Source organism: Macaca nemestrina, chromosome 14 (genome assembly GCF_043159975.1).
Source record: "Macaca nemestrina isolate mMacNem1 chromosome 14, mMacNem.hap1, whole genome shotgun sequence".
Taxonomy (NCBI): domain Eukaryota; kingdom Metazoa; phylum Chordata; class Mammalia; order Primates; family Cercopithecidae; genus Macaca; species Macaca nemestrina.
Window position 1 is genome coordinate 63764630 of NC_092138.1, and position 16338 is coordinate 63780967.

General features: G+C 46.3%; 1 protein-coding gene across 2 annotated transcripts in view; it reads left to right on the forward strand.

The window, feature by feature from the left end:
• LOC105485688 (dynein axonemal intermediate chain 1) overlaps window positions 1-16338 on the forward strand; it is a 67744-nt gene that overhangs the window by 20022 nt on the left and 31384 nt on the right. For both annotated transcript variants that reach the window (XM_071077925.1, XM_011748047.2), the window contains exons 2-6: window positions 8599-8631; window positions 10967-11065; window positions 11262-11342; window positions 15442-15568; window positions 16165-16277. In XM_071077925.1, the coding sequence (XP_070934026.1) occupies window positions 8599-8631; window positions 10967-11065; window positions 11262-11342; window positions 15442-15568; window positions 16165-16277 (453 nt within the window). The remainder of the gene's footprint in view (window positions 1-8598; window positions 8632-10966; window positions 11066-11261; window positions 11343-15441; window positions 15569-16164; window positions 16278-16338) is intronic.

The window sequence follows — 16338 nt, forward strand, 5'->3', positions numbered from 1 at the left end:
GTTGCACATAAAGTGCACCACACTATGCACCTTATGTGTGTTGACTCAATTAATCCTCATAACAAGCTAATGATTGTCTGAGGGTGTCATTATAATGCCCATTTTAAAAATGAGGATACTGAGGTTCAAAGAAGACAATTAGGCCGGGCGCAGTGGCTCACGCCTGTAATCCCAGCACTTTGGGAGGCCGAGGCGGGCGGATCACGAGGTCAGGAGATCGAAACCACCCTGGCTAACACAGTGAAACCCCGTCTCTACTAAAAATACAAAAAGTTAGCCGGGCGTGGTGGCGGGCGCCTGTAGTCCCAGCTACTCAGGAGGCTGAGGCAGGAGAATGGTGTGAACCCAGGAGGCGGAGCTTGCAGTGAGCAGAGATTGCGCCACTGCACTCCAGTCTGGGTGACAGAGCGAGGCTCCGTCCCCATCCCCCCCCAAAAAAAAACCAAAGAAGACAATTAACTTGCCTGGGGTCACAAAACTGTTAGCAGGCAGCAGAGTGGGGACTCAAACCCAGCTATGGTTGACTTTAAAGCCGACACTTGGGTTCCATGGCTCCATCTGATCACATACTCATTTTTAAGATATTATATATTTATGATAGAGAACAACTTAAGAATTTTTATCTCCTTATTTATTCCTAAAATATGCTCAGGGACAAATAGATCACTTACATTGTTCAGTGGGTCATGAACCAAAACAGGTCTAAATGCAGGTAAATGACCAGTAGGTGGTAATAATAATTATCTCTTACATTGACAGAATTTTTGTTTTCAGTGTATCCTTCCATTGACCATGTCATTTGATCTGAACAATTCCCAGTGCCCTTGTCTTTAAAAGGGTAACAGTTTTACCTACTTTGCAGATTGGGAATAATGACCGTACAATGCCCAGCAAGCTGCCTAGCTATTAGTGAATGCTCATTAGATTGCAGTTAGAGATGGTGACGGTAATCAACTGGTCTCTGCCTCTCCCCTCCCCTCCCCTAACCCCGCTGCAGATAGTACTAGGTTGATAGACTTCAAACATCTGCTCTTGGTGTGTCACTGCTGTACATGAGAATGTCTCTTTCCAACCACCTCATTCTCTCTCAGCTCCTCTCCACAGCTTTCCAGACTTCTCTGGGACTTCCTGTCTCCCCTTTGGCTTCCTCAAGTGTCCCAGGACTGGCTGAGTGGGGCTGCACTGGAAGTTGCTTATGGAAAAAGACAGTCCTTAGGGCTGGACCAAGTTAGGAGAGGTGTTAACTTAAAGATCATCCAAAAGTGTGCTGAGCCAAGGACGTCATCCAGAGCTGTGCTAGAAGAACAAGGGGGTTAGAGGCCCAGAGAGGTGGCATCTTGAATGAGGTAAGGGGACCCATGCAGAGGCTGGCCTGACAGAAGGGTGGCCAGACATCATGGTTGATAGTATTGAGGGAAGGGAGAAGGACGCTCAGCTTAGAGCAGTGAAGTCAGGTGGTCCATGGAAGAAACCCTGTGAACCTAAAGAAAGAGAGGAGGTATTTTATTTGGGAAGCTCCCTTCTGAATCAGCCACTATCACCTGTGTGAGCCTTGGGGCATATCTAACCACTGGGCACACAGGCTCAGTCCCTCTGCTTACATGGCTGTTTCCTCCATAAGCTTAGGGAGAATTGTACGTGACCGAGTATGGCTGTAGGAGGGGAAAAGTAGGAGATGAGGTCGATACCATGTTCAGGGGCTTGGGCTTCATCTCATGGCAGAGGGTGGGCTCTTGGTGGCTTTATTTTATTTTATTATTTTATTTTATTTTATTTTATTTTGAGACAGGGTCTTGCTATGTTGCCCAGATTGGAGTGTAGTGGCACAATCATAGCTCACTGCAGCTTTGAACTCCTGAGCTCAAGCAGTCCTCTTACCTCAGCCTCCCAAGTAGCTGGGACTACAGGCACACATCACCACACCCAACTAATTAAAACAATCTTTTTATGTGGAGACAGGGTGTGGCTTTGTTGCCCAGCCTGGTCTTGAACTCTTGGAGGCTTTAAATCAAGAGAATGACACAATCATATTTTTGTTTTAGGAAGATCATTTGTAGATAGTGATTAAGAGTTCAGGTTCAAATCCTGGTCAACTTTGGGTCAGTTGCTTGATGTCTCTATACCTCAGTTTTCTCATTTGTAAAGTAGCTCATACTCCATAGGGTGGTTGTGAAGATTAAATGAAATAATGTACATAAATAGCTGAGTAAATGACTGGCCCAGAGTAAGTGCTCAGTTGCTGAAAATAATTATAATGATATAATTTTTAGAGTAGAGAGAAACTGGAGTCAGGGAGATCAAATATGGTTAGGCAAAAGATGGTAAGGGCCTGAATTAAGGAGAGGATACTTAAGAAAGATATTAAAGAAATGGAATTGTTAGGCTTTGAAACATAACGCTAGTGAGAGGGTGAAGAAAGGGCAAATATCTTTAATGGTTTCCAGTTTCCAACCTGGGTGACTAAATGGATGGTGGTGCACTTGAGTGAGGGGGGAATCCTGGAGGAAGTGGCTAAGAACATAATGAAGTCAGTTTTAAAGATATTAAGTCTGAGTACTCTGTCATCAATTTGAATATGAGGTTCTGGGAAATCTAAGCTTCAGAAATAGATATGGGGAGACCAAGACTCTGTCTCTCTCTCTCTCTCTCTTTTTTTTTTTTTTTTTTTTTTTGTCTCAGCTCACTGTGACCTCTGCCTCCCAGGTTCAAGTGATTCTCCTGCCTCAGCCTCCTGAGTAGCTGGCACTACAGGCGTGCACCACCATGCCCGGCTAGTTTTTGTATTTTTAGTAGAGATAGGGTTTCACTATGTTGCCGTCTCTACTCCTGCACTCCTTGAGACCTGCAGGCTGGTCTCAAACTCCTGGCCTCAAGTGATCCGCCCTTCTCAGCCTCCCCAAGTGCTGGGATTACAGGCGTGAGCCACAGTGCCTGGCCATGAGACCCTGTCTCAGGGAAAAAATAATAATAATAAATAGATTTGAGCTTTATCATAAGATGGAAGATGACGTTGCAGGTGGGGATAAGAGCACCCAAGGGGAGGGTGTACAATAGGAAGACCAGAGGGTCAAGTATATATCCCTGGAGAGGTCAAGGATATTGAGGAGCCATTGGAGAGATCAGTGACATGGAAAAGAAGGTAGAGAAGTTTCAAGAAGGAGGGAGGGAGCCCTCAGCAATGTCAGGTACTCTAAGAGAACCGAGAAGTGACCACTAGGCAGCTGAGTTGTAATTGGTGACTTTTATAAGAGTGATGACCTCCATCCAAGTGCTAGCCTCTGTGCTAGTGATCCAAAAACGAGTAAGACTCAGTTCCTAATCTCACAGTGCTCACACTGAAACCCACAACAAAAAGAATGGAAAAATGCTCTGCTGTGAAAGAGTTCAGGCTGAGACATCTGTTATCCCATTGATCAGCAGGGCTAAACTGTCTGTCTCTTTCATAGACATCTTCCCTTGGCCAAATAGAATGACCTATCCAAGAGAAGAGGATCTTCTTTGGTCAATAGCATAAGAACACCAAGATGCCTCCTATGTGTACTGCAGTGTGATGCATCTTTTCATAATACTATTCCCTTCTGTAGACCAGACCCAGAGACTGTAACAGAGTGTCTATTTACATTTGATCATTCAGTACTTGTGATGGAAGGTAGAGGGTAGCCTTGCTTAAAGTGAGGAAAGGAAGAGTAGAGGGAGGTAAGAGAAAGGTGGAAAAGGAAAAGTTAGATAAAGGACTAGCAGAGGCTAGTTGGGTAGGGTTTTGTTAGGCAGAGATAGTGGAAGCAGGGAGAGGGAAGGGGAAGATGGCATTCCTGGCAGAGGAATGGTAACAGCAAAGGTGAAGAGGTGGGAAAACACAGGCCAGGCTCAGAAACTCGCTGGACTGCACCTCGGAGTCCTAGCACATGATTGCTGGGAGAGCAGGCTGGAATGGAGGCTTGGGGCCAGATAATGGAGTTTTGAGGGCTAGGGAGGAGTTTGAGCTTTCTTCTGTAGCCTGATAGCTTCTGGGAGCAACTGTCAAAAGCCTTTCAGGAATTCAGGCTTGTCTGTCTCAGGCTTCTCATTCTGCAAGACCAAGGGCCCAAAGTGGCAGCCTGACATTCTATCTCCTTTGCCTTGCTTGGGAAGTTAGGGCTGTAGCTGATTTCATTGGCCTGTTTTGCATTTATTATAGTGTGGCTTTTATAGTGTGTTAATTGAAATATTTCCAACTGCCAAAAACAATTACACTCAAACTGCCTTGTCAGTTCTTTTATTGCCAGATAAATGTTTTACAGACATATTTACAGGGGGCAGCGGTAACTGGATCTCGTTTTCTATTTAAGGCTTGTGGTTTGGGTTGGGATTGGCCCTCCTGTGCTCTATTGTGAGCCTGAAAGTTGTTACACGTTGTGACGCTTCCATCCCATTACCTTATGGAACAGAGGTTCTTCAAAGGAAAGTAGCTCTCTGGCTCGTGTGACTTAGCCTCAGAGAAGTGTTCCTATAGTTGGAAACCTTGGCAACCTGACACAAATTTGAATCCTACTGCCTGCTCTACCAGCAGCAATCCCAGCCCAAGAGGAGACATGCTTTTCTCTTTCCCTGAAATTCCTTTCTTCCTTTCCACCCTCCAACTCTCTCCCAAAGACCCTATCATGCAAGAGCTGTAAAAGCCCATCTAGTCTAACTCCCTCCCTTTGCATTTGGGAAACGGAGGCGCCCCCAAGATCACACAGGTGGTGAGCATGATACCTGTGAGGCTGACAGAGCTGGAAGCAGAGGTTTCTTTCCAGTGTGCCCTTCGGCTCCTCTTCTGCATTGAACCCTTCTGCAGTGCACTAGGCCTGCTCCTTCCAAGAGCCCCTCCCTCACATCTCCAGTCCCCTCATGCTTGATCATCTGAAACACCTATTTGTTCTGTATACATACTGTAGGATTTTTGTTGGTTTGTTTGGTGGAACATTCTTTGTTTTTGTTTTTGTTTTTTGAGATGGAGTCTTACTCTGTCGCCCAGGCTGGAGTCCAGTGGTGTGATCTTGGCTCACTGCAACCTCTGCCTCCTGGGTTCAAGCGATTCTCCTGCCTCAGCCTCCTGAATAGCTGAGATTACAGGCATGTGCCACTACATCTGGCTAATTTTTTTGTATTTTTAGTAGAGACAGGGTTTCGCTATGTTGGCCAGGCTGGTCTTGAACTCCGGACCTCAGGTGAGCTGTCCACCTCAGCCTCCCAAAGTGCTGGGATTATAGGCATGAGTCACCACGCCTGGCCAACTTTGTACATGATGTTTTCTCCTATTGAAAAACATTTTCTCCACCTAGACAATGTATACTTGTCCTTTGACACCAGCTAAGAAATCGTCACCTCTGGCCAGGTACGGTGGCTCATGTCTGTAATCCCAGCACATTGGGAGGCTCAGGCGGGTGGATCACCTAAGGTCAGGAGTTTGAGACCAGCCTGGCCGACATGGTGAAACCCTGTCTCTACTAAAAAAAAATACAAAAAATAGGCCGGGCGCAGTGGCTCACGCCTATAATCCCAGCTTCTTGGGAGGCTGACGAAGGAGAATTGCTTGAACCTGGGAGGAGGAGGTTGCAGTGAGCTGAAATGGTGTCACTGCACTCCAGCCTCGGCAACAGAGTAAGACTATCTCAAAAATAAATAAATTGACTGGGCGTGGTGGTTCACGCCTGTAATCCCAGCACTTTGGGAGTCCGAGGCAGGTGGATCAACTGAGGTCAGGAGTTCAAGACCAGCCTGGCCAACCTAGTGAAACCCCCGTCTCTGCTAAAAATTAAAAAATTAGGCCGGGCGCGGTGGCTCAAGCCTGTAATCCCAGCACTTTGGGAGGCCGAGGAGGGTGGATCACGAGGTCAGGAGATCGAGACCATCCTGGCTAACATGGTGAAACCCCGTCTCTACTAAAAATACAAAAAAAAAACTAGCCGGGCGTGGTGGCGGGCGCCTGTAGTCCCAGCTACTCGGAGGCTGAGGCGGGAGAATGGCGTGAACCCGGGAGGTGGAGCTTGCAGTGAGCCGAGATCGCGCCACTGCACTCCAGCCTGGGCGACAGAGCGAGACTCCGTCTCAGAAAAAAAAAAAAAAAAAATTCAAAAATTAGCCGGGTGTGGTGGCGGACGCCTGTAATCCCAGCTACTCGGGAGGCTGAGGCAGGAGAATCGCTTGAAACCAGAAGGCAGAGGTTGCAGTGACCCGAGATCGCGCCACTGCACTCCAGCCTGGGCAAAAGAGTGAAACTCTGTCTCAAAATAATAATAATAATAATAATAATAATAATAATAACAAATTTTAAAAAATTAAAAAAATACAAAAAACTAGCTTGGCGTGGTGGCAGGCACCTGTAATCCTAGCTACTTGGGAGGCTGAGGCAGCAGAATCCTTGGACCTGGGAGGCAGAGGTTGCAGTGAGTTGAGATCACACCATTGACTCCAGCCTGGGCAACAAGAGCAAAACTCCATCTGGTCACCTCTGGAAGCCTTTCCTGTGTATCCCGGACTGGGTAGGTGCCCCACGCACTTCCACCATGCCCTGTGCACACATATCTCTGTTGCTGGCACAGAGCTGACTTTCAAAGGAACGTGTGCTGAATAAGAGGGTGAGTGAGTGGGTGAGTGGGTGAGTGGGTGAGTGAGTGGGTGAGTGGGTGAGTGAGTGAGTGAGTGGGTGAGTGGGTGAGTGAGTGAGTGGGTTAGTGGGTGAGTGGGTGGGTGCGTGAGTGATTGGGTGGGTGAGTGGGTGAGTGGGCGAGTGGGTGAGTAGGTGAGTGAGTGAGTGAGTGAGTGGGTGGGTGCGTGAGTGATTGAGTGGATGAGTGAGTGGGTGGGTGAGTGAGTGGGTGAGTGGGCGAGTGGGTGAGTAGGTGAGTGAGTGGGTGAGTGAGTGAGTGGGTGGGTGAGTGAGTGGGTGGGTGCGTGAGTGAGTGAGTGGGTGAGTGAGTGGGTGAGTGGGTGAGTGAGTGGGTGAATGGGTGAGTGAGTGAGTGGGTGAGTGAGTGGGTGGGTGCGTGAGTGAGTGGGTGAGTGAGTGGGTTAGTGGGTGAGTGGGTGGGTGCGTGAGTGATTGAGTGGGTGGGTGAGTGGGTGAGTGGGCGAGTGGGCGAGTGGGTGAGTAGGTGAGTGGGTGAGTGAGTGAGTGGGTGGGTGAGTGAGTGAGTGGATGAGTGAGTGGGTGGGTGAGTGAGTGGGTGAGTGGGCGAGTGGGTGAGTAGGTGAGTGGGTGAGTGAGTGAGTGGGTGGGTGAGTGGGTGAGTGAGTGGGTGGGTGCGTGAGTGAGTGAGTGGGTGAGTGGGTGAGTGAGTGGGTGAATGGGTGAGTGAGTGAGTGGGTGAGTGAGTGGGTGGGTGCGTGAGTGAGTGGGTGAGTGGGTGAATGGGTGAGTGAGTGGTGAGTGAGTGAATGAGTGGGTGAGTGAGTGGGTGGGTGCGTGAGTGAGTGGGTGAGTGAGTGAGTGGGTGAGTAAGTGGGCGAGTGGGTGAGTGGGCGAGTGGGTGAGTAGGTGAGTGAGTGAGTGGGTGAGTGAGTGAGTGGGTGAGTGAGTGAATGGGTGAGTGAGTGGCTGGGTGGGTGAGTGAGTGACTGGGTGGGTGCATGAGTGAGTGAGTGAGTGGGTGAGTGGGTGAGTGGGTGAGTAGGTGAGTGAGTGGGTGAGTGAGTGGGTGAGTGAGTGAGTGGGTGGGCGAGTGAGTGAGTGGGCGAGTGAGTGAGTGGGCGAGTGGGTGAGTGGGCTGGTGGGTGAATGGGCGGGTGGGTGAGTGGGCAAGAGGGTGAGTGAGCTAGTGGGTGGGTGAGTGAGTGGGTGAGTGATGAGCACTGATCACACTCATCTGTCCTCCAGGGACCTTGAGCAAACTGGGGCAGGGACCTCATCTTTCTTTCTCCCACTGCTTAGGTTAGTGCCTGACACAATTAGATGCTCCACTAATATTTATCAAATTGATTTGAGCATGTTGCTCTTTGGAACATAAAATTTAAGCATGTTAGAACAGAAGGTTATCGTGTCCAATCCTATGCATTTTACTGATAAGGAAACTGAAGATTATAGAGGAAAAGCACTTTTCCCAGGGTTATGATGACTAATGGGTTTTGATGGCATTCATTTATCTATTCAGTAAGTATTTCGAACACCTACTATGTTCTGAGCAATGTTCTAGATGCTGGGGCTTTGTGCAGCAGTGTACAAAGCAAATAAAGTGTCTGCTCATGAAAAGCATATATTTATCCCCAAAAGTGTTTATGAATATAACCTGTTTTTGAAATACCTTTATTGCCTGGTACAGAGATGAACACTTAGAATATGCTTTAAAAATATCTGTTGAACTAGTTACAAATAAGAAATTCCCAGTGCTAAGTTACTTGGTCGTGCTCTTCACGGGTCAGTCCCACTGATGCTAAAACCGGGTTGCCTCAGATATAGGACCTCTCTGGCTGGGCGAATAAGAGTATGTTGCCTCTGAAACTGTTTCTGAAACTTGGGAAGGTTCAACGTCCTTTGACTGTGGGGTCCCTGGGCAGGAGCCTCCCTGAAATACTGTTTATGATATTTCCATGTCAATTCGCTTATGACTTACCTTCTGTTTTCTGTTCTTCATTTAGAGCATCAGCATAGGCAGAGGAACCAGGAAGAGAGTAAGTGTGGAGATTACCATGGTCTCTCAGCAAGATACTAATAGTGTTTTTTTTTGTTGAAAATATAATCTATATGTTTTTAGAAAATGCAAACGAACTAAAAGAAGAATGTTAAAATCACCCTTAAACCTACCATCCTATAACAACTTTAGTTAACATGTGATGTTACATCCTCTCAGATATTTTTATGCATATATAAAATTACATGTATTTATTGATTGATTATTTTTCTTTGGAGAAATAAGAGAGATATATTTATTTTTAAGTGGAACCAAACTGTATATGTTATTTTATAACATGTTTTTCACATAAAATATTTAGAGTGCCTTCCATTGCTAATAAATATATTTTTATAGCATCATTTGAAATTACTGCATAATATTTTACCATATGTTCCTTAAGATTGTACCATAATTTGTTCAACCATGCCTCATTGCTGGACATTTAAATGTTTCCTTTTTTGGTTGGGCGTGGTAGCTCATGCCTGTAATCCCAGCACTTTGGGAGGCCAAGGCAGGCGGATCACTTGAGGTCAGGAGTTCGAGACCAGCCTGGCCAACATGGTGAAACCCTGTCTCTACTAAAATACAAAAATTAGCTAGGCATGGTGGTGCATGCCTGTAGTCCTAGCTACTTGGGAGGCCGAGGCAAGAGAATTGCTTGAACCCAGGAGGTGGAGGTTATGGTGAGCCGAGATTGTGCCACTGCACTCCAGCTTGGGTGACACAGCAAGACTCCATCTCACATAAATAAATAAATAAAAATAAAAATAAAAATAAATGTTTCCTTTTTCACTGTTATTATCAGTCCTCTAACAAACATCAGTGCACCGAAATCTTTGGACATATTCCTTAATATAAATTCCTACATGTACGAATTTGGGTCAAAGAGTATAAACAGTTATTAGGCTTTCATAAATAGTTTCCAGTTGATATTTAGAAAGGTTATACTAATTTGTGAGTGCTCATTTTCCCACAGCCTCATGAATGCTGGATATTACTTTTGGTTGTTTTATAGTTTACCAGTTTTATAGTGAAAAAAAAATGCATGTTTTATTTTGTATAACTTTGATTGTTAGTGAGGGTAAACATTTAAAAAAATATGTCATGGGCCACTTTGGCAAGATGTTTAAGTGTCTGCCAGGGAAAGGCAAACCACGCTCAGCCAAAAAAGGAAACATTGATTTTTTTGCTCCAAGGACCTAATGGGACTCTGAGGCTTGAAGTAACTAAGTACAGAGAGTACTGAGTAACCTTAAGGTGGCAGTTGGGAACATAAAATATAAATTAGAGGTGAAGTAACAGCTTGTCATCCTTTCTTGATGTCTAAACCACTTTGCATAAAGCCCTGCCTTTGGCTGTTGGTCCTAGACATTAGCTTCTGGGCTTTACAGAAGGCAGTAGGGAGGAACCAGTTCTTCTGGTCCCACTACTAGGGCCAAAGGCCTGCCACAACATTCCGAGTTCCAGCTAAGCCTGACCCCCAGGGCAGAGGTGGCCAGGATCTTCCAGGCAATGAGAACTCTGGCCTGAGCAGTTCTTTTGGACTCTTTCATGAGTTGTATGTTGTACATTTTGTATTCTTTTTTTTTGTTTGTTTGTTTGTTTTTTTTTTTTTTGAGACGGAGTCTCGCTCTGTCGCCCGGGCTGGAGTGCAGTGGCCGGACCTCAGCTCACTGCAAGCTCCGCCTCCCGGGTTCCCGCCATTCTCCTGCCTCAGCCTCCCGAGTAGCTGGGACCACAGGCGCCCGCCGCCTCGCCCGGCTAGTTTTTTGTATTTTTAGTAGAGACGGGGTTTCACCGTATTAGCCAGGATGGTCTCGATCTCCTGACCTCGTGATCCGCCCGTCTCGGCCTCCCAAAGTGCTGGGATTACAGGCTTGAGCCACCGCGCCCGGCCTTTTTTTTTTTTTTTTTTTTTTGAGACGGAGTCTCGCTCTGTCGCCCAGGCTGGAGTGCTGTGGCCGGATCTCAGCTCACTGCAAGCTCCGCCTCCCGGGTTCACGCCATTCTCCGGCCTCAGCCTCCCGAGTAGCTGGGACTACAGGCGCCCGCCACCTCGCCCGGCTAGTTTTTTGTATTTCTTAATAGAGACGGGGTTTCACCGTGTTAGCCAGGATGGTCTCGATCTCCTGACCTCGTGATCCGCCCGTCTCAGCCTCCCAAAGTGCTGGGATTACAGGCTTGAGCCACCGCGCCCGGCTGTTGTACATTTTGTATTCTACGTACAAGGGGCATAGCTTGGCTTCTGGGAGTGTTTGTGAATGAAGGGGCTTCCTGCATGCTTGTCCAAGCAGAGCAGACACTCCCAAGCCTCATGTGAGGTTTTTGTCTAGGATGAAGATTCAGGGACTGAAGTGGGAGAAGGCACAGATGAATGGGCCCAATCCAAAGCCACAGTTAGACCCCCTGACCAGCTGGAGTTGACTGATGCGGTGAGTGAGTAGCCTCTTGTCCTTGCTCCTTGTACCTCTTCCAGTTTCAGAGATGTGTTCTTCCTTAGTACATGATTAGGAGCTTGCCCAGAACCTGGGTGTGAGACGTCTGCTGATACTCTGGGGGATCCTCCTAAGCCTCAGATAGGGTTGGGGGGCCTTCATGTATGACTCTCTTGGTATCTCTCTCCCTCAGGAGTTAAAGGAGGAGTTCACTCGGATTTTGACAGCCAACAACCCACACGCACCCCAGAACATTGTCAGGTACAGCTTCAAAGTAAGTCATCCTCTCCTGGGCAGGGACATCTATACCCATCTCCTTGGAGTGACAGTGACTTGCTACATTGCAAAAGCCTCTCAGTAATTCTAGAGGAGAGCACTTTTAAACTGAGGTCCTTGGCTAGAATCCTGAGATTTCACATGGAGTTTTCTAGAAGTTTTTGAAATTTCTTTATGAATCTCCCTTGCAGTCTTGCTAATTGTGGTCTTAAGTGTCCTGCAGAGTCAGTCTTTTCAGGAATCTTGAAATGAATCATTTGGTTAGAAAAATGCTTTTCTGATATATGTAACACATTTTTTCCTAACATAAACTATCGAGTCTTCAAAAGCTGAGTTTTCCTCTAGCCAGGCAGCTGGATGAAGTACAATTTCCCTCTAGACAAAAGGAGCTGGTCTTCTCCCCTCCCCACCCCCAGCCCCATTGGAGAAGCTCTAGCAGGCTCCAGTCTCAGCATTTCTTGACATCACAGCCAGACAGGCCCGTGACCTCATCAGGGCCCTCCTTTAGTACACATGGCGTGGGTGGGTAAGTTCTGACTTGGTAGACACATATTGGTATGCCTATATAGGGGACAATACTGTTTTCACTCATAGCAAGGTCAGCGCCTGTGGGTATGAACTGAAGAGAATTTCCGAGTACATTTGCGCTGCAGTGGAAGGGGTGCATATGTTTCCTATTTCGTTATTCTGAGACCCATTTGTTGCATGCTTACTGTGTGCCAGTGTCAGGTCCTATGTTAGGTTTTTTACATAGAATATCTCATATAATCCTCCCATTTCTTTGGTATAAGGACTATTAATATTCTAATTTTATGAAAACTTAGATTAAATTAGATAAACAAATTACAAAAGTCACATAACCAGAATTCAAAGCAAGATTTCAACTAGTTTGTCTGACTCCAAAGCAACATTACACTGTTTCTTTAAAATAATTTAAAATATATATGTATAATATTTTGAAAATATAATAGAAACCTATGGTACAAATTTCAAAAGATTCAAAAAACAATGAAAACACAGTCAAAATGAAACCTCCCTCTCTCCCCTGTCCTCTTTCCTCCAGACAAGCAGTTTCTTTTTTTGTTTTTTTGAAAATTTTATGAAGATTTAATTTACATGCTATACAATTCACCCACTTAAAGTGTACAATTCAGTGGCTTTTAGTATATTTACAGGTTGTACAATGACCACCACAATTTTAGAACATTTTCACTTCCCTCCAAAGAAACCCCAAACAAGCCGGGCGCGGTGGCTCACGCCTGTAATCCCAGCACTTTGGGAGGCCGAGGCGGGCGGATCACAAGGTCAGGAGATCGAGACCACGGTGAAACCCCGTCTCTACTAAAAATACAAAAAATTAGCCGGGCGCGTTTGTGGGCGCCTGTAGTCCCAGCTACTCGGGAGGCTAAGGCAGGAGAATGGCGTGAACCCGGGAGGCGGAGCTTGCAGTGAGCCGAGATCTCGCCACTGCACTCCAGCCTGGGCGACAGAGCGAGACTCCGTCTCAAAAAAAAAAAAAAAAAGAAACCCCAAACCACTTAGCTGTTCCCCCTCAGTCTTCCATCCCTTCCAGCCCTTGGCAACCATTAAACTATTTTCTGTTTCTATAGATTTGCCTATTCTGGACATTTCATATAAGTGGAATTATACAGCATGTGGTCTTTTGTGACTGGCTCGTCTCATTTAGCATGATGTTTTCAATTCATATTGTAGCATGTGTCGCTACTTCATTTCTTTTTATTGCCAAATAATATTCACTTGTATGAATATACTACATTCTATTTATCCATTCATCAGTTGATATTCATTTGAATTGTTTGTTTTTTGGCTATTATGACTAATGCTGCTATGAACATTTGTGTGCGAGTGTTTGTGAAAGATTTCTTGAACACACTGCTTCTTATTTAAGATTGTGTAATCAACCCCTACACAAATCCAGAAACGTTTCTTTTTTCTTTTCTTTTTTTTTTTTTTTTTTTGAGACGGAATGTGGCTCTGTCACCCAGGCTGGAGTGCAGTGGCTCGATCTCTGCTCACTGCAAGCTCCGCCTCCCGGGTTCACGCCATTCTCCTGCCTCAGCCCCGCGAGTAGCTGGGACTACAAGCACCCGCCACCACGCCCGGCTAATTTTTTGTATTGTTGGTGGAGACGGGATTTCACCGTGTTAGCCACGATGGTCTCGATCTCCTAACCTCGTGATCCGCCCGCCTCGGCCTCCCAAAGTGCTGGGATTACAGGCGTGAGCCACCGCGCCCGGCCCCAGAAACGTTTCTTGAAAGGTGCCACTCGTGAGTTTTGCAAATGGCTTCCTTTAGGCAGCCCGAAAAGGTCAGAGGGAAGCTGCCTTATCCTCCCTGATGTTATGCTGGAGCACAGTGCACTCTATGGGCTCCTGTCCTTCTGACATCTGAAAGAGGACCTCTGTAGGATTCAGCGTGCTGGCCATGGGAAGCACACTACAGGCAAAGGATTGGCATTGCCTTGTCAATTTCAACATACTCCTCTTGCTCTTCATTTGGGAGCCCAAGTCTCCTGGGAAAGCTCACCGTACCCAACCTTCCAACAGCCTCCCATGACTGGTGGCATCTTTCCACAGAGCTGGTTTCCATCTCATTGGTCCTGAAATAGCTTTAGGTCCCCAAAGCTGCTACTTTCCTTTGATGTGGTGGAGTAGAGAGGCAGATGGTTCTGATCTAGGCATGCCTTCCCTCCCCTCACAGAAGCAATGGAGTCTGGATTTCATTCCTAAACTGAAGAGGAAGATCCCAGTCAACTACTGGGGACAGGATGAAGGTGAAATCTCAAATAAAACTGTAAGGGTAATTTATTCCCTTGGGAATCTTCATCATGAAAATAGTTACTCTTTTATTGAACATTAATATTGAGCATTTGTTATGTATCAGACACTGTTAATAGGTTGTTTTTATTATTTTTAATACTTACAATTATCATGCAAATTAGATAGTATTAGCCTTCTTTTATAGATGAAGAACTTAGGGCTTAGAGTGGTTAAGCCCAAAGTCATGAAGATAATAAGAAGCAGGATAAAGATTCAAACCCAATTCTGCCTGCCTCCAAAGACCATGCTCTTAACCACGGCACTGTCTCATCTTCCCGTACATCTGAGTTACTGAAAGAGGAAGGGCTCTGTGGTGACTTTTAAGTACAGAGATTCCCAACTTGGGTGATGGCGACCCTTCCAGCCCTCCAGGGGCAGGGAGATCTGTGCAGCTGGACCCCATGAACTGGTTTCCTCTACTGTGAGTTTACCATAGTGTGCCATACAAACATAGTTTCTATATGGCTTGAAAAGCGTTTGCAGTTCTGTTTTAAAAGAAGGAAGAGATCTCCGGTCTCCAAGTCAATTTTAGTGGTTGCAAGGGTGCTGATCAATGAGGAGGCTATCTGAAGGAACCAGACTATAAGCTCTGTGAAATAAGAGATTGTGTCTACTTTTTCTCAGCTTTATATCCCAGGCACCTGGAAAATACTTGGCACATTGAAGCTGTTCAAAAATTATTTCAAGAATGGATGAACAAAATGACCTGGGCTGTAAGCCTAATCCTGCTTCTCATTTGCTGTGTGACTCGGACAAATGCCAACCCATATCTTTTCTGGAATTCCATGGTCCTCTTGCATGGAACGAGGGGATTGGGGTTGTCTCTGAGGATCTATCCAGGCTTAGAATCCACTAAGTACAGTAAGAGAGGGCTATGCCAGGTGTGTTTGATGGCTATATCTGCCTAGGGTGTGTGGTATGGCAAGTGAACTAGAAACCCTTGGCATGGAAGTAGGAGACAAGACATATAAGCCGGTGACAGGCAAATCTGGAGCCACTTGAGGTTGGAAAGGCAAGGTATTTTAAAATAAATCCTTGATGATAACTTTAAAAAAGATTGTATTTCATTTGCCTTCTCTTCCTTTTCTTCTTTAAACTGAAATGCAGTGAAAACTTCAGATTAATCGAGGATTTGGTGAGTTACATTTCCCTTTAACAAAGATGGACTGTCTTTGATCTTAGAGAATGAAAGCAGACTATATTTTGACTCCAGCTCTTTTAAGGACCCCCAGTCTGACTCAGCCCCTCTCTTCTTAGGAAGGCACATATAAGCTTATTGGCTTTGTGAACCAACTGGCAGTTCACTACACCCAGGTTGGGAACCTGATCCCCAAAGACTCAGATGAAGGACGGCGGCAGCATTACCGTGATGAGTTGGTGGCAGGTAGGACTCTGGGCTATCCTGAAGCTACAGCCCTGAGCCTGTTCCCCTTATTCTGGTCACTCTAGGGAGTATACCTCTAAGCCAGTACTTTGCAGAGCCTCTATTAACATAAAGTCCAGGCCGAGCACGGTAGTTCTTGCCTGTAATCCCAGCACTTTGGGAGGCGGGCGGATCATGAGGTCAGGAAATCAAGACCATCCTGGCTAACACAGTGAAACCCCATTTCTACTAAAAATACAAAAAATTAGCCAGGCGTGGTGGCACGTGCCTGTAGTCCCAGCTACTTGGGAGGCTGAAGCAGGGGAATTACTTGAACCTGGGAGGCAGAGGTTGCAGTGAGCTGAGATTGTGCCACCACTGCACTCCAGCACTCCAGGTGACACAGCAAGACTCCATCTCCAAAAAAAAAAAAAAAAAAAAAAAAAGCCCAATAGTCGGCTGTCTTGAATAGGTCAGGGAGCTAACCCATGACACTCAGGCCAAGAACAACCCCAGGGACAGGTAGTGTCTGAAAAGCAGAAACCAAGAAGGCCCTCCCTGCCACGGATTGGGAGAGCAGGCTTAGACCTTGAACTCATTGGCAGTATCCTACCAAGGTTCTCAGGAGTCTGCCAAGGTGATTTCAGAAACAGAAAACCTCGAAGAAGATGAAGAGCCCAAGGAGTTAGAAACTGAGTCTGGCAGTCAAACAGATGTGCCTGCAGCTGGGGTACAGTATAATATCGCTCTGCGTCCCTCTTCTTCCAGCTCAAGTTGTGGATGGAGGCTTC